Genomic DNA, 25,308 nt, shown 5'->3' with positions numbered 1-25,308 from the left:
CTTAGGGGTTGGGCGACCCCGGAGATACCCAAACCCCAAGCCCACACCTCCTTCACCCCCGCCCTGTTCCCTCGAATCGCATTTCTGAATGTCGGCGAGCGGATTGCATCTGCACGCTCCCTTGTCTTACACTTCAACATGGATGCAGCTTGTCAGGATGCAAGGTTATCTGCCCTGTAAAGTACCTTCTCTGTCCCGTACTGTTGCAGCCCCGTCCATGGCAGGCCGCCACGGGGCCCAGACAAATGAAAAGCAGGGTGAAACAAAGCAACGTGAATAGGTGCAAGAGGACAGAGGAAAGTTTGCCAGGGGGAAACAGCGCGGGCTTGCTGCTTAGATTGTGGACACAGCCCAGGGGACGGACGATTGGAGATCCCATGTCTGTTGTTGCCTCGAAGCAAATCCAGAATGGATCACGGGACAAGGTGGACCTCCGCCACCACCACCGAGGACAGAGGAAAGGTTCTGGATTGCTGGGTTTACCAATAAATTACCCTGCCGCTCATGCTGTCTAACTTTGTTCTTTCTTTTTTTTTTCTCCTCTCCCCTGTGGCTGCGGCCCTCCAAGCCTAGGTCTGCGTCAGCTCCCCTGGCGCTGGGGGGGCGTTGTTGTAATTGTCCTGCTTTCTGAGGGCGTCGGGCCCTGGGCTGGCGGCGATTTGTGTGGCACTCGCTTGGTGATTTGCGGTGAGATTTCAGTTTCTGGACGGGCATGTTTCAACGGTGGAAAGCTTAAACAACGACCCTCGTCTCTTAGGCCTCTCCGACTGAGCCTTACTTTGGCTAGGCCAATGTGTCTCATTTCTCTATTCGAATTGCGAAATAGTGCTGCCATGTGGACGGACTCACCCTTCACGACTTGTTGCGACAATGAACCGGCAGTACCCAACAAAACGAGGTCTTCTCTTCACCGGGTTCCGGATTGCAGGGTGATGCTTGCCTGCGTGGCTTTTTCTCCCGATCGAGTTCTGGTTGCCGATCGTTGCCGAAGCATCCAGCGCAAGGAGGACAGGACGCAAGACGTTGCGATTCGTCTTCCCTGGGGACGATGCCTGTCTGAGTGCGGTTGTCGCATGGAGGGTATCCCAGGTAGATAAATGGACAAGGCCTTTGCAGCGTCGTTGGGCTAAGCTGGAGCTTCCAAGGGACGTATGCCTATGATCTGAGAGTCTCCATGATAACTGAGGCTGCACTCATGAATTGCCTTGATTGGGGCTAACGGCGTGGCTTTCTCTGCATTGGGTGGACTGCCCCCTTGGCAATGCCACTCCAAGGGCCGTCTGGCAGCAATGGCGAGAAGGATCTTGTCTGTATTGGCTGTGTGAGTGAACAATTGTCATGTTTGCGTGGTGTGGTATGCGGTGCTATGCGTTGTGTGTATCCCTCTAGACGGGCACAAGAGGGTGGTTGCGCGTGCGGGTGTGTGGGGGGGAGAGGAGGGATCTTATCCGTCAGCCAATCTGCATCTCAACGCGTCCATTGTAGTGCATTCACTCATGGTAGGGGGAGCGCCTTCTTCGGCCTCAGCCTGCCTCTTTCCCGTACTTCGACGAGGCAGGTACCTTCCGAAGCTCAATGCCTTGCAGGTTCTCTCCCATCGTGAAGCAGATGAAGAAGGCGCGCGCTTCTAACCTCAGGCTGCAGGGAGACGTGCCTCAAACTACCATCCTCCCAAATTTATGTCGGCACTCGAAGCTTCCACTAACAAATGCGAGCATGCAAGGTCGTTTTCTCGATGTTGTCTCTTCACCCATGCCACCCCAGCTCGACCCCGATTCGACTTGCCCACCACCATATCCCGGGCCGGCCTAGGCCCCTAGACAGCACAGTACAGGATCACAGTCCACACACACCACCTCGAGCTCTCGCTGGGGCTCTCACACTCACACGGGCGATTAACTCGCACTAACACCGATATTGACGCTGACGCTGGCATGGACGGACGCCGATTCCCTCGCACATTCAGCAGCAAGCACGCACACACGCGCAGACAGCTCGAGACACAGACCAGCTCACCATCCGCTCATCCACTCGTCCACTCGTCCACTCGTCCACTCATCCACTCATCCACCGGGAACACTGGGAACGGGAAGACGCACACGCCCCCCTTGTCACCTGCCACTCCCCTCCCGGCACGCTTCCCACGTCCAGACTCGCCGGCGTCGCTCGGAGTGGCCAGGGCTCCCTCGCTCCTGGACGCCAACAAACGCAGGCGTTTCTTTACCCCACAGTCACACACCGCGGCCGTGAGCGGCGGCCTATCGCGCCCTCTGCTTTTTCCTGCCGGGCCTGTCTCCACCCAGGGAGCCTTAAACCCCAGCTTCGACGGCTCGTCCTCTTCCACCCCAGTGCCCCGTCTTTTCCCTCTAATTTTCCCTCTTCCATCTTTCCAGGCGACGACCGGTTTGCTTTCCTGGCGACTCAAGCAATTCACCATCGCTCAGACCCCGGCTGCCCGCTCCGACTTCGCCACGCGGATTGCGTCCCAGCGCGCGGCCGACATCGCCATTCAACCATCTTCAGAGCTTCAGCAGGGACCCAGCCAGTTGCCCCAGTCTCAGTGCGGGGAGGTGCTGAGTACATACCCGACGCTGACGCTTCCCCATTCGCCTCCAGACCTCCGGTCCGCAGCGCACAGTCCCGAGTTCCCGACGACTCATGAAGGCTTCCCACTCCTGCGCCTCGATCCAAGTTCCACCCTCCACCTAAAGCCTTCACCCGCTCCCGCGCCAGTTCACCTGTGCTGCCACCTGCTGTCAGTAGTAGTCCCTGAGCCGTCCTCAACTTCGGCCTCAGTGGCCTGCGCCGTACAGGCTTCGGCAAAGCCATGTCACCCAGCCGCACCAACTCCGATCCTCACCAATTTCGCAATGCCCATCAACCTCTCGATTCCGGCTCCCAACTCTTTCACGACACCTCCGACTCACACCCTCAGCCACGCGATCAAGCCGCTTTGATGGACGCCTCTCGATTTGACGACTTCTCCTTTCCCTACCCAGCCATCTCTAATCAACAATCCCTCCTCTCCTTGGCGGACCAGACCAATGCCGCCCAACCCGCCGAATCCTTCTCTCAACACCCCTCTCATTCTATCTCATCCATCCACGCGCATGGCCTCCCTTTCAAAACCACCCATTCAGACCACCGGAGCCTGAGCAGGGATGGATCCGATGCTGCCGCGGACAGGAATTCCCCCATCGCCAACTCTCTCGAGGACTCCGTGGCCGACGAGTTCGGTTTGGCGTCTAATGGTCGCGCCGATGGCACTGATCTAGGCGGGAAAGCGAAGGAGGATAAATTGGACGCGGCGCCTGCATGGAGTGAGTTGAAGACGAAGGCTGGCAAGGAGCGCAAGCGTCTCCCCCTCGCTTGCATCGCCTGCCGTCGGAAGAAGATTCGTTGTTCAGGAGAGAAGCCAGCCTGCAAACACTGTCTACGCTCGCGCATCCCCTGCGTGTACAAGGTCACCACTCGCAAGGCAGCGCCCCGCACAGATTACATGGCCATGCTAGATAAGCGACTAAAACGAATGGAAGAGCGCATCATCAAGGTCATCCCCAAGTCCGAACAGGAGTCGACCACCGCAATCACTCGAGCTGTGGTTAAACCAGCAATCCCCGGCACACTACCAACATCCAAAACCGCCTCTAAAAAGCGTGGTGCCGATGAAGCCTTCGGACCGGACCTGGAGGCATGGGCCAAGGCACCGTTAAAGCCCAAAATCACCGGTGACGATAGGCCGAACTCTCTTCAGGTCCAAGAAGCCGAGGAGAACAAGCTGTTACACGAAGGCTCTGAAACGTTGCCATCCAAAGAGATACAAGAACATCTTGCTGAAATCTTCTTTGATAACATATATGGCCAATCCTATCATCTCCTTCACAAGCCGAGCTACATGCGGAAGTTGAAGTAAGTAACACTACTTCCCATCCTTTTACACCCCCGGCCCCTTTCGTGCTAACCAATTGCAGGAGCAACACGCTACCTCCTGTTCTCATTCTCTCCGTATGCGCTGTGGCTGCGCGCTTCACAAGTAATCCTCAATTAGGTTCTTCAACACCCCAATTCATGCGCGGCGAAGAATGGGCATCGCATGCGCGGGACATTTGCACCAGGAGATACGAGTGGCCTAACCTCACAATTCTGACATGTCTCCTCATTCTCGGGCTTCACGAGTTTGGCACATGCCAAGGGGGTCGTAGTTGGGCCCTTGGTGGGCAGGCAATCCGGATGGCTTTCGCCCTCCAGTTGCACAAAGACCTTGAATTTGATCCCATGGGGCGAAATGGGCAGAAGACTGAGCTCAGCTTCATTGATCGTGAGATTCGAAGGCGTATCATGTGGGCCTGTTTCCTAATGGACCGTTTCAACTCTTCGGGGACAGACCGGCCTATGTTCATCAGAGAGGAGACAATCCAGATCCCGCTGCCTATCAGGGAGAGGTACTTTCAATTGGATATGCCAGCACCCACCGAGACACTGGATGGCCGAGTACTCCATCCCGCCGTGCTCGATGACGGGCAGCCCGCCGACGCTCTGCAGAATATGGGCGTTGCTGCATTCATGATTCGGGCCATTGCCATCTGGGGACAAATCATCACCTATCTGAATCAAGGTGGAAAGGAGATGGATTCTCAGGCAATGTGGGACCCCGAATCTGACTACGCGAAGCTCTTGAGCGACGCAGAAGGTTTCGAGGACGCCCTGCCACCTTTGCTTCAATACTCCCCTGAGAACGTCGAAGTACACAAGACTGAAAACACGGCGGCTCAGTTTTTCTTCGTCCACATTTGCATACAGCAGAACATTCTTTTCTTGAATCGGGCGGCTATGAATGCATCCAACGCACGATCCCGAGACGAGGTGTCACGCGATTTTTTCTCAGAAGCCACCAGGAAAACAATCGCCGCAGCCAATCGAATTTCCGACTTGCTCAGGGAGGCTGATCGAATGCGCCAGTTTGTTTCGACCCCGTTCGCAGGATATTGTGCCTTTTCCTCGACAACGGTTCATATATTGGGACTAATTTCTCGAAACCCAACGATGAAGCCTACTGCAGAAGCCAATCTAACCACTAATGTCAAATATCTGCATAAAATGAAGAAGTATTGGGGAATGTTCCACTGGATGGTTGAGGACGTTCGGTCACAGTACCGGAATGCGATTGACGGCGTACGCGCTGGCAACGACCGCACCAGCCAGGCGTCTATGCTCCAGTATGGCGATTGGTTCAATCGATACCCGCACGGCCTCTCCGATGCCGAGTTCATGGATCCTGCCATCTTCAGGAAGAAGGACAAGGGAGCAGACGGCGTCCTCGAGGCGAAGCCCGAACTACAGTCGGTAGAAGAGTTCATTTCAACACTGTCGCCATCTCAGAATGGCGACCCTGCCCGGGCTGCAATAGTCAAACGCAAGTCCATCTCCAAGAAGCAGGGCAGTGCAGGTGTGCAACAAGGACAACAGCAGCTTGAAACGATGTCTACCGGGGACCTTGGTGGACAACCGGGGCCGGATCAAATGGGAGTTGGGCAGCAACAACAACGCAGGTTCTCTGGCGCCCTGGGAGGCCAGACCAGCGGTCCAACAGGCTTCAGCCCGCTGGCTGTACCGCACTCACAAACCGCGTCGTATAACACCACCATGTCACCTATAAGCCCTGCCAATGTGGCAGCATTTCCGCACCACGCGCACATGCCACATTTCTTCCCTCCGGATCTGCTTGCTATGAATCTCGCTCAGCAAGGAAATGGAACCCTCCAACCGCTCGATCGCCAACTCGTCTTTGGAGGGTACTCGATGGATTCTGTGGACGGCCTACCCAGTGGGCAGAACATGATGGACGGTGTCGACTGGGACAGTATCGCTGCAGGCGCTCAGAATGGTCGCGGCTCACACGGCCGTCGGGCCAGTGTCAAGAACGGCATCAATGGGCAAGCACCTGGCCCTGCGGATGGAACGGCTCACTTCAACGGACAGGACGCATCGTCAGCATGGTTTATGCCATTCAACTTGGAACCACCAGAGATGTCTCAGGACCTGTGTCTCGGCGTCGGAAACGTAGACCCATTTGCAGGTATGTTTAATGGAGGGGGGAGCGGCTTAGCGACGCCGAATCCGTTGAGCGGGCTACAACACGGCCCCTAGGAGGGACGACATGAGTACGCAGCTCAACTCGGCAGGCACCGTCAACGAGCACAGCAGAAAAAAAGCTCAAGATGAGACGTCAGCGAAACCGGACGGGTTCAAAATATATCCACATTGTATACATTCGGAGGAAGGAGTTTCGGCTGCGAGTGAAAGAAAAGGAAAATCTTGCCTTATTTAGTGTTGGAAGGCCTGAAGTAGCGGGATCGGAAATTTTATCAGCAACACCCTCACTATCATGTTTGCTTGTCATTGGGGAGGCACACTCGGCTATACCAATTTTTTTCCTTTCTTGCTTCGCTTTCTTTTTGGATACCTCTGTGGCATAGCCTGGAGATGGGATAACGTTTATGGCATTGGCATTTTGGGTATTACCATGTCATAAAGAGGCATGCTTGTTACTGTACATGTAGCCAGGTTTAGGACTCAAGCAATGGTGGGGGGCAATAAGAGATGAACCTGTGCTATATTGGAGACTGGGGCCACACCAAGTATTTCTAAGAGACTACTATAACTCACGTCAAGTTTAGGAACAAGTCTTACTGTGTTTGTCCCCGAGCCGTCCTCGTTTACCATCTCACGATGTCGCTGTGAGGCGAAGGCACGGTTATAGCGAATGCCATCCTACTCTTTTTACTCCCCCTGCTTGTGCCAAGCCATGTCTCTATCAGTGGTTCGCGAGTTGAGTGGAAGGGGAGGTGTCTTGTGGGAAGAAGTAAAAGTATTCAACGGGACGAGACGAAGACAAAGGGTGTTTGCGCTTGATATACCTATGTACAGTAGATAAATAGCCAGAAAAAAACGAACACAAAACACGATAGACTTATAATCAGAGATTAGATGTTCCAATTACTTCTTTTACAGATGGATAAATCCTGTTCTCCATTTGACAAATTTTCTGTATTCGTCATACACACTAACCCACTTTATAAGAAACATCATCGATAATCGATCATGGAACGCCACTATGACAATGCTACAGCGGCGGCATCTCGCTTGTTCAAGTCCCCAACAAGCTCTCGAGCCACCGGAACAAACCCAATCAATCCTCCGCCTCCACTGCGGGTGCGGCAGCACCCTTCTTGCCCTTGGACCTCTTTCTCTTTTTCTTCCTCGCTTCACCCACATCACCCACCACATTGCTCGATTGGCCCTTCTTCTCCTTTGTCTCTATAACCGAGCCGCCAGCGGCGACATCCTCTTCGTCAATCACACGCTCAAAGCCGTAGGTGGGTCCGGTACGCTCAAACTCAGAGCCAAAGATGCCGCGGCGCCATTGGCGCAAGCGAGCCTTCTTTCCAAGCGTCTTGCGGTCGCGGCGCTTCTTCTCCTCGTCGCGGAAAGTAGCGAGCTTCTTCAGGCCGGCGAATTCGTTGAGAACCTGGTCTGAGGGGGCAAGGAGGATGTCGCGGGCGGTCATGCCGAATGACTGCGGTGAAGTCTCGCGGTAGCGGAAGGGCGTGTGGTTGGGCTGGTTAAGGAGAGCATGGTTGGTGAGCTCGAGCTTCGAGTCGACGAGGGCTTCGAGTTTAGAGCGTTCTTGACGGGCTTTCTTTTGGGATTCTTGACGGTTGCGCTTGTGATCTGCCGTCTTGCGCTTCTTAGAGGGCGGCCCATCTTCGTCCTCACCCTCCTCATCCTCGGCGTCGTCACCTTCGGCGTCGCTGAGGCTGATCTTAGGCTTCTCCTCATCCTCTTCAAAGTCGGAAACGATGTCGTTGATGTCGATATCGTCCTCCCATTTGGGCTTCTTGGGATGCCTCTTCTTTCCTTTGCTCTCATCCTCCTCATCATCATCCGAGACTCGCATACCGTCGTCGGCTTGCGCGTAGTAGTCGTCACCAAAGCGCTTCAGCATCTCCTCCTCCCACTTGTCGTTTTCCCAGGCTTCATCCAGGAAGTTGATCCAGTCCTCGTCCTTAAGTTCCTTGCCCACGCTGCCGACAGCCTGCTTAATCTTGCGTAGCTTCTCCTCGGCCTCATTGAGCTTCAGCTTCCGTAGGCGGGCCTTCTCATCGCGTCGTTCCTGTTTCTTGGCTTCCTTTTCCTCGCGCTCCAGTTCTCGCTGGCGTTTACGGCTATTCTTCTCCTCCCGTCTCACAGACTTTGACGCGGCGAGGTCTCGGGCATATGTTCGGAGGACTTCGTTGCTTTTATCGGGGTCCTCAAATCGCAGGTTGTATGCTTGCTCAAATTCGTCGGCCTTGTCATCGCCCTCTCCTTCGTCAGACTCAAACGCCTTCCAATTCGAGCCATCCGGGGGGACCCAGGCGCGAGCAGTCATGAAGTTGGAAAGGAAGTTCTCGGGGTTCTTGTCGGCGTTGGTAACGTCAAGCTCAGTCACCTTCAACGCCGCCTTCCGTGATGGGTGGACACCCTTGGGATCTGTTTTAGCCTGCTCCTTGCGCTTAATGAATCCTCCCTCGTCCTCCTCATCGTCGGATCCATCTCCGGCGGTGGCAGCATTGATCTCGGTCATGATTGACTTCTTGAGGGCATCTTGCTCCTGGAAGTAGTTTTTGGGGGCGTCATCTTCGTCGTCGTCGAAATCACCGACATCGCCAGCTAGCAGCTTCTCGCGGTGGTAGTCTCGTAAGTAGATGGGCTTGTCCTTCTTTTCCTTGCTCTCGGCAGCAGCTTTGGCTTCATCGGAGTCCTTGTAAAATGTGACATCTTTGTCGTAGACCTTGGGGTCTTTGTTGCGAATCGCCTGGAGAGTAGCTGAGATCTGCGCATCGAGGTCCTCGGTCGCAAGGAAACCATCCTCGTCTTCGCTCTCGTCTGACGAGGAATCGTCGTCGTCGTCACCCTTTCCGCCCCTCTTGTACTTCTCCTCCAGCCGTTGCTGTTCCTCGCGCTTCTTGTTGTGTTCAAACCGACGGGCGAATTCTTCGTTCACTTTCAGGCTGGGTGCAGCAACAGGTGCCCCTCCATCAGACTCGGAGTCGCTGTCGTCCAGGAGTTGGCGCTTTGAGCGCTGGGGGTCCTCGGAGGCTTTCCCCATGATGGCCGTTGTGTATGTAGACAACTCTCGGTCTCTGACAATTGGCCGTTTCCCGGGTAGTTGTCGAGGAATCAAAGTGCAAAAAATTCAGTTGCCAGCCAAATGGGGTGAAGTCCGATCTGCACGCCTCGGTGAGAGCTCACCCTCTCTCCTACAACTTTTTTTTCTGCCGGCTGGAAATTTTGGCGGGGAGCGGTCGGCAGCGGCAGAACATTACGCCGGCGAAGCCAAATGCCCCGCCACCAGCCACAAGCCACACTGTCATGGTCAACGCTCAGCTGCGAAGAAGGGTGCAGCTAGCCAACCACATGACGCTGTGTTTCGCAGTGGGCCCAGACGGGAGGTTCTAGTGGTGCGACAGTGCAACAGTGCAAGTGATGGCTCAGTACGTACCTTCCCTTCCCTGTCTTTTCCAGTTGCCTTGACGTCTAGTAGCGCTCCAACGCCCCGGCCTCGTCATCGCCAGCCAACCACCGCCACTGCCACACTGCCACTGCCACTGTCTCTGCTCTCTGCCTCTACTCTACCTCTGCCGCTGGCTTCCATCGACCGACTCCCACCAGGCAACTCTCATCGACTCGCTCCCCCATCGCATCGCAACGCAACTCGCTTCTGCCTCCAACTTCCAACATTCGCATCCTCCGCATCCTCCGCTTCGCATTCTCCCGTCTCCGAGCGGCTCCTCTGCGATCATGGCCGATTCTGCAAACGCTCCCAAGCCGAGCAGCAGCGTCAAGCTGGTGCTGCTAGGCGAGGCGGCGGTCGGCAAGGTGCGACCCCCAAAACCCCCCAAAGTGCACCTCGCAGCATGAAATTGACACATGCGACAGTCATCTCTCGTCCTGCGATTCGTCAACAACGATTTTCAAGAAAATAAAGAGCCAACTATTGGTGGTATGTCTTGCCGGCGTTTCCGTCTACTCACCATCCTTGACATGGCCGCTAACCATGATGCACAGCGGCTTTCCTGACCCAGAAATGCAACCTCCCGACGCGGACGATCAAGTTTGAGATCTGGGATACCGCCGGCCAGGAGCGCTTCGCCTCCCTCGCGCCCATGTACTACCGAAATGCCCAGGCCGCCCTCGTTGTCTACGACCTCACCAAGCCCACCTCCCTCGTCAAGGCCAAGCACTGGGTCGCTGAGCTGCAACGCCAAGCCTCTCCCGGCATCGTCATCGCATTGGTGGGCAACAAGCTAGATTTGACGAGCGCAGCTGGTGCTGTTACCGCCAACGGCGAGGATGGCGAGGATGGTGATGACTCGGGCAATGCGCGCAAAGTTTCTACAGAGGAGGCACAGTCGTACGCCGAGGAGGAGGGTCTACTGTTCTTCGAGACCAGCGCAAAGAGCGGACACAATGTTACCGAAGTCTTTACTGCCATCGCAAACGCTATTCCCGAGACGTCGTTGAAGAGCGCAAGAGGCGCCGGGGCCACTAGCGCAGCCGCCAGAGGAGGAGAGGAACAACGAGTAAATCTCGGGGGCTCCAAGGACGTTGGGGCCAAGGACAGCTGTGCATGCTAGTCAGGCGATGGGTGGACTGGAAAGAGAGAGGGAGTATGCGGAGAGTGTTTTCGTATTGTACGGTACCCTGCCCTTTCGTGCGAGCCGGCTGTTTGGGAATGATGCTAAGAGAAGCGTCTGGGAGTTGATAATGTGTTTTTGCAAGTTGAGTATGTTCAGGCTCTAATTCTACTTGCTCATCGATATACATGGATTACCTCTATTACCTCTGTTACCTTTGCTACATCAAGCTCGCCCGCCGACCCTAGCATACCAACCTAATGTAGATGCAAATGTGTCGCGTGACAGCATGGATTACAAAGGATTTCTCGAATGTCTTTGCGTTCCCAAAGGAGTCTAAGATGAGAGTGAGATTAGTGATGTGAGAAGGAGAAAGAGAATGAGAGGCATGGCTCGCGCATAATGCATCTCATCTCCCTCCATGTCGGCAGCGTGGCCGAATGCCAGCCAGCCAAAGGGACGGGATCCTAGAGATTATAGAGGTCACGTGATCCACAGCTCAGCGTGTCTCCGGCGCGCGTCGCTGGTTCTACAAGGGCCCACTATTTTCGCACCAGGCCGAGTCGACGGGGGCAAACTCCTCACGCTCTCAACACCGAGCAGTTGCCATTCGCGAGCGAGCAAAACAAGGCTCGGCCCTTATTACCAATTACCACTGCTGCATGACTTGCTGCTTATCCGTCCATTGGGGTTTCGTCTCGCCTCTGTGACGTGGCTGAGAGCCTGCCTCCTGCACCTCTACCCGACGCCTATACCAGCAGCCTTCGCTCCGGCCTTGGCCTTAGCCTCGCCTCGCCTCGCCACGCATATCGCATATCGCATATCGCATATCGCATATCCCAAAGTTACTCCCGGCTTCTCCATGACGCTCCCTCACACGCTGTAACTTGCCCCGACACAGGAGCTGCGCGAAACAGATATGGCCTCCGTAGCTGAGGCTCAGGCAGAGCTCATCAGGTAGGTGTTGCCAGCTGCCCGCTGCCCGCTGGGGAGCACCACCATGTTGCGCTTCCGCTCAACTAACCATTTTCCACAGCTCGCTCTCTCCCGACGACATCCCCATCAAACTCCGATGCGCCATCTGCAGCAAGCTTGCCATAAATGCCTTCCGGCTTCCCTGCTGTGAACAGGCCATCTGCGAGACCTGTATGTGTGGTCGACCTAGAGACGCCCAGACTTAGACTGACTTGATTCAGGTCAATCGAATCTTCCTCCTTCCTGCCCCGTCTGCGAACACTCCCCTCTCTCTGCCGAGGACTGCAACCCCAACAAGTCCCTGCGAACCACAATCCGGGTCTTTCTCCGCACTGCCGAAAAGAAGCGAGAGGCGAGTCGGCCCAAGGAAACCAAAGACTCTGCGCCTCCGACGCCAGTTGAGGCGCCCAAGCAGTCCTTGCCAGCTGTAGAGCCACCCGTTGCGGGTCCGCCCGCTGAAGAAAACCACGGCGCAGACGGGCAATTAGCAGAAACCGTTTCTGCACCCAAGGAGACGCGCGAGACCGGCTCCCTTCAGCCTGCTGACGATGTACGGTGCCCCACCTCTGCCCTTCCAGAAATCAGCTAACATCTCGGACAGGATATCAATGGTCAGGACACAACCATACCCCAGCCAGATGGCGTAGGCGAGCCCAAGGCCGCGCCGGCCGATGAAGGCGAGGGAGAACCTGGCGCCGAGGATTCTAACGAACAGGCACTCGTCGAAAAGGACGATGGTGGCGACCAAGCTGGCGACGACGAAGAAAACTACGATTCGGAAGCGATGAACGGCGGGTTTCCAAACCCGAACTTCTCTGGGTCTGGTGACATGAACCAGATGCAGATGATGATGGCAATGCAGAACGGCATGACTCCCAACGGCTTTGGTGGCTTTCCCATGATGAGTAAGTCTTGGAATATCCACACGACAATCATATCGTATCCAGCACTAACGCATTTTCCAGGCATGCCAGGCATGGGCATGGACCCGATGACAATGCAGAACATGTTTATGAACGGTGGCTTTCAAGGCATGGGCATGAACGGCATGGGAGGCTTCGGTGGAGGATTTGGCCAAGGCTCCAATAATAACTGGAACGGTTCTCAGTCGTGGAATTTCGACCAGAATAATTACAATCAAAATGGTCCTGGCATGGGAACTGGTGATTTTGGGAACTTTAACTCAGGATTCCAGACAGGATACAATCAAGGTAATTATGGTCACTTCAATGACTATCGCCGCAACAACTTCGGACGTGGTCGCGGGCGAGGACGCGGATACTACGGCGGCTATGGCCGAGGTGGCTACCAGTTTGGAGGCAACGCAAGCTACCAGGACCAGGGTCAAATGTCCCAATTTGGATCCGGCGTACAGGGCCAGGGACAGGGCCAAACCGACAACAGCGGCGCTGGTGGTCAAGGAGAGTCTGCTGAAGGACAAGATGTTGACGAATACGGCCGAGCAGTCCGAGCAGAAGTCGCCGACGGAGACGACAAGACCAATGAAGCCGCCTCGGGCGGTGACCCAACATCCGGAGACCAGGATCCATCTCGTGAGGCTCTAGGCAATGAAGCAGGCGGCGATGTTCCCACGGGCCCCAATATGGGATCTGCAGGAAACCCCCACCAACGCAATGGCTCTGGGACTATCCGATCTGTTGTCGTCGCGCCAGACGTTCCTATTAACGCACCGACAGGACCCAAGGCGATGCGACAAGGCCTCCCCAACACGAGCCTTCTCAACCTCCGAGCAAGAGGCTATCAGGTGGGTGGTGAGGCGCCGCTGGTCAAACCTCATGTCTCTGCGCGAGAGAGTCCCGCGGAGCGAGGTCGGACCAAGAGTAATTCTCCTGAACCAGAGAAGGACAAAGACAACGTGACCCGACCCGAGCAGAGCAAAGACCGATCCAGAGGCCGCGACAAACGTGACAAGGAGCACGACGACGGCGAACCAGATAACACCGGCTCCAGATCGAGGACGGCTAGTAGAAGTCGCAGCCAGAGTCGGGACCACAGGAGCTCACGCCGACGTAGACGTCACCGCTCGGAGTCGGCGGAGGATGAAGGCTACGACGACGAGTCCCGTCGTAAGAAGCATAAGAGTCGACGGCATTACCATGAAGACGAGGAGTCCTCGCGCCCCAAGGATAAGGATGACAAGTACACGGAACGATCCCGGTCAGCTTCCCCAGCCGACTCCAAGCGTTCGGGCCACCGTAGCCGCCGGGACAGAGACTCGGACAAGCGCAGAGACCGGGAAAGGGACAAGTACCGGGACGACGACCGCAAGAAGTCCTCGAGCCATCGCTCCTCGCATCGTGACAGGGACTACGAACGAGACCGACGCCGCGACAAAGACCGAGAGCGTGACAAGGACAGGAAAGATCGAAAGGATCGCCACCGAGACAAGGACCGCGACCGAGACCGAGACCGAGATCGTGATCGGGACTCGAGGTACAGCAGTCGTCGACACTCGACCGACGGGCCAGACACGCCCGCTGAGAAGGACTTCAAACCCCCGACTGGTCCGCGGGGCCACGATGCAAAGGGCTCTTCCAGCAAAGCCGACAGCAGCACGCGGGACAAGGACAAGGATCCGCATACGCTGGAGCGCGAGGCGCGGGACCGCGAGCGGCTGCTCAAGGAAGCGCAGCGCATAGCCGGGCTCGGGTGGAAGCGCAATCGCGACGGCGATGACGACGTCGGATCCGGATCCCGCAAGGGCCGGCGGACGGCGTCTTCTTCCACGGCGGCTGCCGGAGCCGGGCGCCGCAGCGAGGCCGTCAGCGGCGGCGATGAAGAGGAGCGTATGCGGAGGCTCGAGGCCGAGCGAGAGGGTGACCGGTGGAGGTAGACGCCTTCAACCGGACGTCATTAAGACGGTATCCCGCTAGCAAGAAGCACTCTAGCAAGCCCTAAAGCTCAATGGAGCTAAGACTTTGGAAGACAAAACTGATGCGCAGTTGTGGCGATGGTGAGAGTGGTGTTTTTGGGCTTGGTGGTGATGAGGATCTTGCTTCTGCTTAAAGGGTTGTTGTTTGGGTGACGAGGCGTGTATGAGGAAAAAAGGGGAACCTAAAAGAGATCGCTGCTCACAGGCCACAAAAATAACGGGACGGTGTGGCTGTAGTATTTAATACAGTCTCGTTTGGGATTATCTTGACATTGTTGTCCGCGTTTGTGATGTTGGCGTAGTGTTGAGAGCGTCTTGCACGCGTGGAGCTGGCCAAGTACTAGTATATCGCCTCACTTTTGTAGTTGTCTTGGTCCTTGTTGTCCGAGCCATATTGCCGTGCCCATATGGCATCAATCATTGGCTATGTTGGGTGTGAGGCTGTGTATGAGGCTGACTGAGAGGTTGTATTTATTCTTCAGGCACAGCGCTTCCCATCACAGCCTCAGCCTGATTCTCTTCTCTTCCAACCCCTCCCGGCTTCATTGCCTAGGACCATAACCAACGTGCCATATGTTTCGCCGTGGTGATTTCCTTCCCGCGGATATTATATGACGCTTCACTTTCATTACATTGCGCGCCACCTTTCGATTCTCTCCGAGGCTTGCTGCGATGGAAGTCGCCGCGAGTCTGGTCGCCTTCGTCACCGCCGGCATCCAATCCACCACAATCATCTACAACACCCTTTCAGTGATCAAGGATGGCCCAGAAGTCATTCGTCAGGCCGCGCGAAATGTTCAAAGGCTAGGCGTCATCCTGAACCACTTAGGGAAGCACAGCTCCATCGACAGGGAGCTTAGACGACATATCGACGAGTGCGCCGCTGATCTCAAAGTCTACGAGGTGAAGCTTGGAAAGCTGTGGAAGAAGATCAAGCATGTGGTGGGTGAGAAAGACATTGCCACCTTATATTCGTCAATGGCAAATCACATTGCTATCCTGGACCTACATCTGAGCACTCTTCAGCGGTAAGCTCTCTAATTTTCCTTCTTTTTTCCCCTTGATCAGCCTGACACTTATGTGGTAAAAGTGACTCGACCATTGAGGTCCACGAGGAGGTCCGTATCCTTTCACAAAATATACAGACCTATCAGACATGCCTGGAGAGTCGAGAAACGACATATACCCAAACGACAGCGTGTATCAGCCAGTCGGTGGACCATGGCATAAGCAGTATCCGAAGCGCTATGGATGGGATGTCTCTCTCGTCCAAGGCGCAATATCAGGAGATCCTAGGGCTGATTAAGAATCTCACTGATCAACTCACTACCTACTCAACTCCGTTCGATAATTCGACGCGCATTGTTGAGCTCGATGACGAACAGTCCGTTCTCTCCATGAATTCAGAGTCTATTCATCTGGAAGAAAGGGTTACTGGCTTACAACAAACTATTATCCAACTTTACGACCTCGTCGAGTTGGAAGTGGTTCGGCTGGCTCGACTCGACCAGACTCGGGCTCCATCGACTAAGAATACGGGGGTCCTAGATGCTTTGTCCGCATTTTTAACCCATCTCGAATCTATGGCCACTCCGGTTGGGGCCTACTCTCGTCATATTATGGACATACAAGAACTGTTGAAACCATTGTCGCATGCCCTCATGTGCGCGAGGATGGTCTCTCTTGGTCCTAAGAGCCGTAAGATTTACACTCTATTGGTCTTAAAATTAGCCCAAATAACGAAAGCGCTGACAATTATTTATAGACGATGAACAACTCTTCTGTGCAAAGACTATGAGGCTTTCACATAGGGAGCGAGCCACGTACGACGTGGGGTTTGCTACCTTGGATATAACCATCGTAGAAAAGTATGAGGAACGACATCTAAGACACAATCAGAGTTCCTACGTGGGTAAAACTCGGGTCCCTAAGGGCGATACTGAGGAAGTATCTTATACCGTCTCACTTCTTCCCAAAACACCTGGCCGGATGCTAAAAATCTCATCCACTCAATACCATACTCAAACTGGGACTTTCCTCGGGATCCCTTCACTCAGTTTCAACCGCACCGTCCCCAGTGATTCTCCAGTTTTCGACCTAGTGTCACGGGGTCGAATGGCAGACCTGCAGAAGCTTTTGATGCAAGGCCAGGCATCGTTGAGGGATCATGACGAACATGGCACCTCACTTCTCCAGGTGCGTCTACGACGAGAACCCCAACTGCACAGCTTGTTATTGACTTTACGCAGTACGCGTTTACCCAATTACAACCAGACATGTGTAGATTTCTGGTTGATCATGGGGCTGATGTCGATCATTTGGCACGCTGCGTAATAAGGGGGTTCGACCTGACGATTAACGAAACTGCCAAGTATGCAAGAAGAAATGTAGCAATTTTTGGGGGGCAAAGTCCACTGATTCTATACATAATAGGGCCGGTGTCTTCCACCACATTATACCCGATTTTGCTTTCAACGGGCGACAATTTGCACGTCTAATCGAGTGTCGAAGGGTCCTTCTAAATGCAGGAGCAGACCCAACGATTTGTTATGAGGAGGATGGTGTCCCCTGGGGGAGCGCACTCAACTATGCGTTGTATAGTGGCACACCGGTATGACAGCCCCCTTGCTCTTCTCTGAAAGATCCATATTAATCCACGGGCTCTCCTGTACAGGAGATGATGGAGTTGTTTCTAAATCACGCTGGTCCATTTGCCGACGTGAACAACAGCTCGACAGACCCAATGGGACAATCTCCCTTTCTAGCGTACTGCTCCGATACGCAATGGACTATCGAGGGATTTCAAATGCTCATGCGAAGAGGAGCTAATATCCAAGCTCGCGATGCTCGCGGCAAAACAAGCCTCCACCTCTGCATCTACGAAGGTGATTTCGTGAATGATTCCATGACGCCCCGTGCAAAATTCGATGCGCTGGTCTACTTGGTGCAGTGCGGTGCGGACGTCGATGCAGTTGACGACTCCGGCGTTTCGGTTTCCCAAACTGCATACGAGAGTGATGCAAGGCAAGGTTATTACGCAATCCCACCACGATATGCAGGACTCACAGAATTCGTTCGCGATATCGATGCAGTTGACAGCTTCGATGTTTCGGTGGCCCAAATTATAGGTGATCGGCATCGGCAGTCAAACAGTCAAGTGGGCGACATATGGGATGCAGTACTCGCAGAATGCGGTCACGATGTCGCTAAATATCACAGTCGCCATCCGAGAGTAGCCAGGTATACCAAGCATTACACCCCAGCAGACTTCAGAAGCATTTGGCAAGGAAATGAAGAGCGATGTCCTTATTACGATGAGGATGAGTTGTCTTGGCTATTGGAGAACTGGGAAACTGGTTTCTTGCCAGCGCTGAGGGAGGGGAAATGGGGGGATTGGGGGAACATAGAGTGGGAGAGCGTCTCAGACTTTGGCTCAGAGGTTGACTCGGACGGCTCGATTGATGGCGGCGTTCAACTAGACGATGATCACGATGCCGAGACGGTGGGATACTGATTCAAAATATTGTTATTCGAGTTGGCCCCTTTACTTCGGATAGAACAAGGTTTCAGTATAAAAGGTTGTTGAGTATTTGGGCGAGTGTTGCTATCCAGACTGTAATCCTGTGTCCACATAAAATCTGCCAAACTAATTTTCTTTTGTCATAGAACCTAAGATAACTAAAAGTTTAGAATAAAAGCCGAATACCTATAAATTATTTCCCACATACCTCATTAATCATTAGGACTTTTTACAGTCCGAATAGCAATATATTGGAAGATACCTGTATTATAAAACCTCTAATAGATGAATATTCTAACCTTAGTCAGAAGGGGGTCTGATAACCTCTATTCCGGCCAGCCGGACCAAGCAATCATCAACATCATCACTGCTTTGAACACCATGACCCTGATCAAATTGACCGTATCGGACCCAATACAATACTCATTTGGGTGGCAAGTGACAGGATCAAGGACAAATACGGCTTCGAAAACTCCACCGCAAACATACATTGCTTGAACATCGTCAACATAAATTCGAAACAGTTGTCCCACGGTAGCAAACATGAACAACCATCATACCGCATCCCCATCAAATGCTCCTCCATTTATTGCCTGAGATGTTCCTCTCTTATTGGAGCTTCCCTCAGCGGCACAGGCATTCATCAGGCCCTAAACCTGGGCATGTCTAATCGTCCACAACGCCTTCTCGTGTGCCCAAATACAATCAGATTTCCCGATGCGAATCCTCCCCGCCACATTTGAATCATGCTGGCCAGAAAAGATCTCTTTAATAAATACCCTGCGTGCGGTATTGGAAAGTGTCATAGCTGTTGCGGTGTTAGTGCTTGTGAACCTGAAGAATCGTGGGGCGAACACTCACAGTCGAGTGTAGTAGCTACCAAACGACTTCGCGATGAGGTCAGTCTCAACAAATTGCTCCGCCTCGTCGGCACTGAGGTGGAGCTGAAATCGCTGTCGCAGAGTGTTTGTGACCTGAGCGACACCGACAGCGAAGCAAGGCATCTTTGAGTCGTGACCCATCATCGCAACCAGGTCAATGATGTTATCTGCGGAACGGCGCAGTGCTATAAAATATCAGATAGGTTTCTTGTCAAAGACTCTCGTGGGAATAACTCACCTTGGAAAGCATGCTTGCACAGTCTCTTATAGTCCTCGTAGTCAGGCGAACCCAAACCACCCAAAACGTCCACATACTCGTGCGTCAACTTGAACGGGGCTGCTTCAAATCCAACCGAGCCGGGAGAGTTGGAGAGTATGAATCCAAAGTCAATGTGGATGATGTGGCCTTCGCTGTCCACCAAGACATTTCCGTTGTGTCGATCCTTGAGCTGCAGGACATACGAGATGATGCTGTATGCCGCCAATGACTTCTTGAACGCATCCACGCCAGCCTTGAATGGCTCGCTGTCGGGCGGTCCAAAAGCCCGGAGAAAGTGGTCCCTGAGAGTGGCAATGCGATGTCGAGGGTTTTGACCCGCCTCGACAGTCGCGAGAGTGAGACTTCGCTTCAGCGAATGCAAAGAGACTCCGCTGGTGATGGTCTCGACGAGACCCCCAGATTCACCCGTCACTAAGATCCGCATCCGCTTGACCCAGACATCGGTATCGGAATCCACCCAAATCTTGTGGCACACATCAATGAGCTGGCAGGCGAACGCCTCCTGTCGTAGATCCGCGCCGGTCTTGACAATAACGCTGATCAAATCCCAGTTCTTCATCCACCCGTACGGAGACGACTTGCGAATCCGTTCCTTTTTGGCCTCCCAGGCCTCACCGAAGACAGCCGCGCTAGGGTCGTCGCGATCGCCCCGGCGCTGGACACCACCAGTTTTAATATCGTTCTCCATTCGCTCTCTGCCAGCACTGGCATTGAGATTGGGGTCAATCACAGCATCCTCCTCCAAATCCGGATTGCTCGCAGTTATTGGAGTAGTGCTTGCCCTTGCAATGATGGTGTCGAAAGTCGGCCCTTGCTCATCGGTGTCAAAGCTCTGCTCTTCCAGACTCTGCATGCTCGCAATAATCTTGGCTCTGATCGCCGCCACCTCCTGCTTCGGACGCTTCCCGCTAGTGGCATCGAGCTGTGCAAGCATTTGAGAAGCAGTTCTCATGTGAGTAGCGAGTGCTGAGAAGTCCGGTTGATCGGCAGAAGGGTTTCGCTGCATAGGTAGCGTCATTCTCCGAGGTCCGAGGCTCGGGCTGGTGGACCTCGAAGGAATCGTTTCTGAAGTTCGAGGTGTCACAAAGTCCAGGTTTGAAGGCGATGCCGTTGTACTGCTGGGGAGGCGATGGGGTGGACGATATTGAATGGCTCGTGGGGGGAACCTGGCTGAATCATCGTCGAAGCTCCTAATAAGGGGAGAGCTCCCCAAGTCACCAGACGTGGGCTCGAAGACACTATCAACCACGGGTTCAGGAGCCCGGACCGTGGGTGACATTCGAGGGGATTCCGATAAGTCGAATATGCGCTTAGACTTGGCACTTCCGTCGAGCAAGGAACCCAAGAGGCGCTGGTTTTCAGAGGCGTCAGGGTCAAAGGAGAAGTCATCCCTAAGGACTTCGATCATGATCAAATACGGCACTTTCTCAGCACTGTTAAGCACAGTCGCCTCCGCAGGGTTCACGCGCACGATCCGGTGGTGGCGGCTTTTTCCAGGAGAACCGTTCATAAGAGTCGGTGGGCAGATGACCGGGATGTCAACTTCGGCGGGAAGGTCCTGAGATATTAGCGCAAGCTCCGCTCGAAGGGCACTCATCCGGGCAGGTTTCGGGACGAGGACGAGCCGGTTCGAGATACCCTCCAACGCAGTCAAGAACTGAGTCTGGGATCTGAAGTAGTGCTGTCGCAATAGTCTCGTCTTTTGCACGGGCGACAACTCGGTCGTATTGAGAAGAGCCTTGGAGTGATGCGAATGTCTCCGAGTGGTGTTGTCGCCAAGCCTTGGTGAAACCCTTGCCGACGCGGGCGTCGTTGGTCTGGTTGCAGGTTGCGGGGACGGCAAGGGGAGGGAAGATGTGCTGAGTCTGGCCTCCAGCGACTTCATTTCGAGGGCGGATGCTCTCTTCGTGTCAATGGGCGTCTTCGACCTTGCGACCGGGGAGGCCGATGCCGAATCCGTGACAATCCGAGGCGTCCTCGAAGAACGATCCCTCGACGGTTCCCTCGAGCCTTTGGGGTCCGGCGCACTAAAAGTCCTCCCGGTATCTCGTGTCCGCCTTGACCGCGAGTTTGCCGAGTTAACGGTGTGCGCTCGGGAGGGCTTGGTGTTCGCCTTGGTCTCTACCGCAGGATCAATCGTCACCGGCTGGGGCTTGCGAGCCTGCGCAACTGCGAGGGGGCCGGCCCATCTTGGGAACATGGGCAAGGCGACACTGGCAAGGACGAAGCTGGAGAGTACGGTGACGGGTAGCACATTTTCTTTGATTTTTTCATGGCGAGCGGTATCGGCCACGCCAAAAACGATGTGCTGGACCTTGTTGTAGACTCGGCGACAGGTCTGGAAGGAATCGGATTGAGGGTTCGACGAGAGATCGTAGAGGTAGGTCTGGAAGAGCCAGAAGGTCTTGAGCGTGTCAGCATCTCTTCCGACATGAGGCGGCATCCCGCGCATCGTTCTTTTCAGTGCAGACATACCAAGAGCGCGGCTGTAACAGATTCCTCGCACAAGTCCAACAAAAACTCCTCCAGGGCCATTGACTCATTGTCGACGCTGATTATAAGGTGGCATAGCTGCGGCAAGAAGAATTCGATATCCTCGTAGGGGAACTGGCGCAGCTTATTGCAAAGGACATAGTGAATACCCACGTGGTCGGCATAACGACTGCACCACGACAGGTGGCATTAGCGACTGCATCAAGACACGATTTTGGCAATGGGGAGAGCGAGAACGGAAAGGCATGTGGTAAAAACGGGTCGTCTGGTAAACTGCCGAAAAGGCAACGACGAGAAAATGGCGGAGAGGATAAGAATATCGACCTGCGGGGGGGGGCAGAGGACTCACGAGAGGTACGAGACGGAGAGAAAGGGGTTGGAGTTGAAGACGTCGGACTCGAGGAATCTCTGAAGCAAGTCCCACGACATTGGGTTACGCAGGGGAGCGGGCAGCAATGAGGGACAGCTGGCGGTTCCTCATCTAGCTTCGGTCAGGCAGAGACGGTGTGGCGAAGCAGCAACGGAGAGACGGTGACGAAGGCGCAGACGGAGGACGAGAAGAAGGCATTCGCATTTGGAGCTGGATGATGTGCCGTCTCGTCGCTCGGCGGGCTTGTGGGAGGTATCCGTAGTGGAGGTCCCCTGCTAGAGCCCAGGTGGGTGGAGGTACGGCGCCATGTCATAGGCCGCCAGCGCGCCTTAGGTAAGGCAAAACGGCCCGCATGCGCTGCGGAGGGGGATCGTGGAAGGCCTGTAGACGCCATGCCTTAGCAGCAGGCAGGCTGGCAGCCCTCCAACGCACCTGGGGAGATCGCCCACTCCCTAAAAGAAGGCCACTCAGGTGCGCGTCGCTGGGATCCTTGCGACCTTGTTGGACAGCTCGGAGATGGGCCGGCTCCATACGCTCGTAACCTGCTGCATAGGGCGCGGAGATGTCGACCTTTCCACAACGAACGGACCGGACATGAGACCGTTTGCGATTGAGTGGCTACCGTTTTGTCATGTTGACCGCGCAAGATGGACAACGGTCCTCGTCCTGATTCCTCACGGAGACTTAGCTACCGAGGAACCTCGCAGCCCCCCAAAGTCGGTGAATGCTTCGTCCCTGTCACCTACGTCAGCGGTGTGTCTACCCCTCAAGCAGGAACATGTACCTCATCCGGAGCTCGCACCTAAGAGGCAGCAATACCTAGGTACCTATGCACGTTAGGTGCGCCCAGCCGCTGCGAGCAGCCTGTGCCAAAGTGCCAAAGTGCCAAAGTGCCAAGGTGGGGTTGTTTTCTCCGGATATCCGTACCTCCGTGCTCTTGCTCTAGGGTAGCGTTGATCACAAAAATACATCTTCCATTGATCATAACGTCTTGCTACGGGTCCAAGTAATCCGTTGATGGATTTTAATTGTTACGGCTGTGTCCTTATTCTACATAGCGACACTGGGATAATAAAATTTGCAAAAATGGGGGACACGACCATTTTCCTCACGCAGCCTAAAATATCATTGATGAAATGAAGGGAAGAAACGAACCCCTTGAAATAAACATCGCTACCACCTCACCATCACATCTCGACATGAACGATAAATGAAGGCGGCGCGAGCTCAGTCACCAATAAAATACACAGAATACAAACAACGAACCGACAAAGACGTGTGAGAGTATTCACCAACTCAAAAAAGAGGTTGACTGCTGTTTAGGACAGACATGCTATCATGCTGAAGGCTCAGAAGCCAGCTCGGATAGAGCAACCGACAGGGAAGAAAATAAAATCTAATAATACCGAGAGACAGTGCAATTACCGCCAAATATCCCACTCAAGAGGAAAGTTAGATATCCTCTTGGCGACCAACGCCTGTTGTATGCGGACCCCCTTGAACGCCATTTCATCCTTAATCGTACCTTTCATGAATGCATCCCAGTTTCTTCTTTAGCACCAGACACCAGAGCCGTGTTGCCAGGACTCGTAACCACTTCAGACCTTCTTCTTCCGCCCTCCCCGGGTCCGCTTCTTTGGTTCCGCAATTTCCTCATCACTCGAGCTCTCTACCTTGGCCTTGGCCTTGCTGCCCTCCTTCTCATTTTCTACGCGGCTGACAATGTCGCGCAAGAAGTCCCATTGCTCGTCCGTCTCAACCACGTGCTTGAGCATTGAAGCAGTGACTCGCTTGGAGCCCTTGTCCTTGGCAACATCGGCGCTCTTGGTCACCATTTGGATCATGAAAAGCTCGAGCGCCTTGCCGACAGCGATAGGCGTCTGCTGGGCGACTTTACCGACTTCCTCGTCCGCTTGCATGATTCTCTTGATCCTGGCCGTGGGAAACTTGGTTCTAACGGGCGAGGGCTCGATTATGGGTGCCGGGGGCGGCGGGGCTTTGCGTGGAGGCATCTCTGCGTGGAAGGGCGCTACTGTCGCGGTCGGAGAGAGTGGTAGGGCGCCGGGACCCAAAGCAGGCGCGTAGTGTTGTGGGTAAGGTAGTGCTACACTGGAATACAGAGTTTGCTCCCCGTACGGCTGAGCATACGATGGCGGCGCGTGCAGCTGGGGCTGGGTGGTGGGAAGAGGGGCAGCTCCGTAGCTGGGATGAGTAGACAACCTCTGGTCGGGACTGGCAGGAAGATATTGATGCTGCACGGGCGGCGAATGGTTTTGAAACTCGGCCTTGATGGTGGTTTGCTCAAGCGGTGGCAGAGGCGGATGTTGTGGATGATAGTGGGGTTGTTGGTAGAGGTCGCGGTCGTAGTGATAGTCGTGCAGATCAGCGGGTTGAGGAGGGTAGGAAGAGGAGGACGGGTGGTCGTAGGATGGAGACTCTTCTTTATACTCGAGGCCAAGGTGGCTGTCGGCAGCGTGTAAATGATGGAGTTGTTGCGGTGCGGGTTGGGTGGGGCTGGCCGAGAAAAAGGATGAGAGGTCCGGAGACTTGGGCGCGTAGGCATCGTCGGCCGACATTTTTTTTTTGTAGTTGGCGGCGGTGGTGGTGATTAATATTGTGGGGCGCGCGGCGCGGGTCCCGACGGGGGTCGACGAGTTAGTCAGCTGAGAGAGCGACGCGAAAGATGCTAATACAGCCCAGCTGCGCCTTGCGGGCTGGGTATCTGGGTTGCCTTTTAATAAGACGACCCAATGCTTAGGCTGTATGGCGATGCACAATGGAAGTAAGGAACGCAAACGAGGGTGTGTGATTGTACCGAGTGCACTGCGGCGGCGGTTGAGTACTGAGAGCACCCTGGGACCTTATGCGGGCGCGTGTGTTGGTGTGGATGCTTGCTAGAGTGCGTGCGTGGTGGGGAGCTAGGGCGCGTCTTTGTGTAAATGGACGTGTGATGCGCGGAGTGTTCTGTTTTAATGCCTGCTTCGACAGATGTGGTGCCAAGTTTTGTCCTTTCGGGTTGCGACGAGTCGTTGTACAGTGCAGTTTGTGTTGATGTGTTGTGCGATGCGATGCGATGCGATGCGTCTAGTCGTCACTGTTTGGAGGCGCTTGGCGAAGATCGTGATGGCTTGACAGCATGTATAGGTATCCAGTCTAGCTTAGACAATCCAGCTGGGATCAGTGCCAGTTAATATTGGGTCGGTAGGTAGGTCTAGAT

General features: G+C 54.5%; 7 protein-coding genes across 7 annotated transcripts; 4 read left to right on the top strand and 3 right to left on the bottom strand.

The window, feature by feature from the left end:
* The first annotated feature begins 2,632 nt into the window (after positions 1-2,632).
* Positions 2,633-6,187, top strand: BGZ61DRAFT_46183 (fungal-specific transcription factor domain-containing protein). Its single transcript, XM_046247221.1, has 2 exons — positions 2,633-3,909; positions 3,975-6,187. The coding sequence occupies exons 1-2, from the start codon at positions 2,828-2,830 to the stop codon at positions 6,145-6,147; spliced, it is 3,255 nt and encodes a 1,084-aa protein (XP_046103163.1). The 5' UTR covers positions 2,633-2,827; the 3' UTR covers positions 6,148-6,187.
* Positions 6,188-6,898: 711 nt separating this feature from the next.
* Positions 6,899-9,290, bottom strand: BGZ61DRAFT_453671 (KRI1-like family C-terminal-domain-containing protein). Its single transcript, XM_046246106.1, has one exon. The coding sequence runs from the start codon at positions 9,149-9,151 to the stop codon at positions 7,190-7,192; it is 1,962 nt and encodes a 653-aa protein (XP_046103162.1). The 5' UTR covers positions 9,152-9,290; the 3' UTR covers positions 6,899-7,189.
* A 553-nt stretch (positions 9,291-9,843) lies between these two features.
* Positions 9,844-10,679, top strand: BGZ61DRAFT_494735 (Rab5-like protein ypt51; the record flags this gene model as incomplete). Its single annotated transcript, XM_046250796.1, has 3 exons — positions 9,844-9,921; positions 9,982-10,045; positions 10,111-10,679. The coding sequence occupies 3 exons, from the start codon at positions 9,844-9,846 to the stop codon at positions 10,677-10,679; spliced, it is 711 nt and encodes a 236-aa protein (XP_046103161.1).
* Positions 10,680-11,256: 577 nt separating this feature from the next.
* BGZ61DRAFT_453669 (uncharacterized protein) lies at positions 11,257-14,849 on the top strand. The gene is made up of 5 exons (XM_046246105.1): positions 11,257-11,636; positions 11,716-11,825; positions 11,876-12,204; positions 12,256-12,559; positions 12,620-14,849. Exons 1-5 carry the CDS (start codon positions 11,599-11,601, stop codon positions 14,506-14,508), a joined length of 2,670 nt encoding a protein of 889 aa, XP_046103160.1. The 5' UTR covers positions 11,257-11,598; the 3' UTR covers positions 14,509-14,849.
* Positions 14,850-16,278: 1,429 nt separating this feature from the next.
* BGZ61DRAFT_46148 (ankyrin repeat-containing domain protein) lies at positions 16,279-18,220 on the top strand. The gene is made up of 4 exons (XM_046247176.1): positions 16,279-16,743; positions 16,797-16,918; positions 16,981-17,158; positions 17,222-18,220. Exons 1-4 carry the CDS (start codon positions 16,342-16,344, stop codon positions 18,059-18,061), a joined length of 1,542 nt encoding a protein of 513 aa, XP_046103159.1. The 5' UTR covers positions 16,279-16,341; the 3' UTR covers positions 18,062-18,220.
* Positions 18,221-18,835: 615 nt separating this feature from the next.
* On the bottom strand, positions 18,836-22,150 carry BGZ61DRAFT_533478 (kinase-like domain-containing protein; the record flags this gene model as incomplete). The annotated part of the gene is made up of 5 exons (XM_046254015.1): positions 18,836-18,875; positions 18,929-19,133; positions 19,187-21,632; positions 21,704-21,890; positions 22,071-22,150. 5 exons carry the CDS (start codon positions 22,148-22,150, stop codon positions 18,836-18,838), a joined length of 2,958 nt encoding a protein of 985 aa, XP_046103158.1.
* Positions 22,151-23,803: 1,653 nt separating this feature from the next.
* On the bottom strand, positions 23,804-24,040 carry BGZ61DRAFT_307465 (histone-fold-containing protein; the record flags this gene model as incomplete). The annotated part of the gene is made up of 1 exon (XM_046238758.1): positions 23,804-24,040. A coding segment is annotated over one exon (237 nt), but the record flags the coding sequence as incomplete, so codon positions are not given.
* Positions 24,041-25,308: the final 1,268 nt, after the last annotated feature.

Source organism: Ilyonectria robusta (assembly GCF_021365365.1).
Source record: "Ilyonectria robusta strain PMI_751 chromosome Unknown BGZ61scaffold_12, whole genome shotgun sequence".
NCBI lineage: Eukaryota > Fungi > Ascomycota > Sordariomycetes > Hypocreales > Nectriaceae > Ilyonectria > Ilyonectria robusta.
Note: the sequence above shows the minus strand (reverse complement) of the source record. Positions and strands in the feature narration are given on the sequence as shown.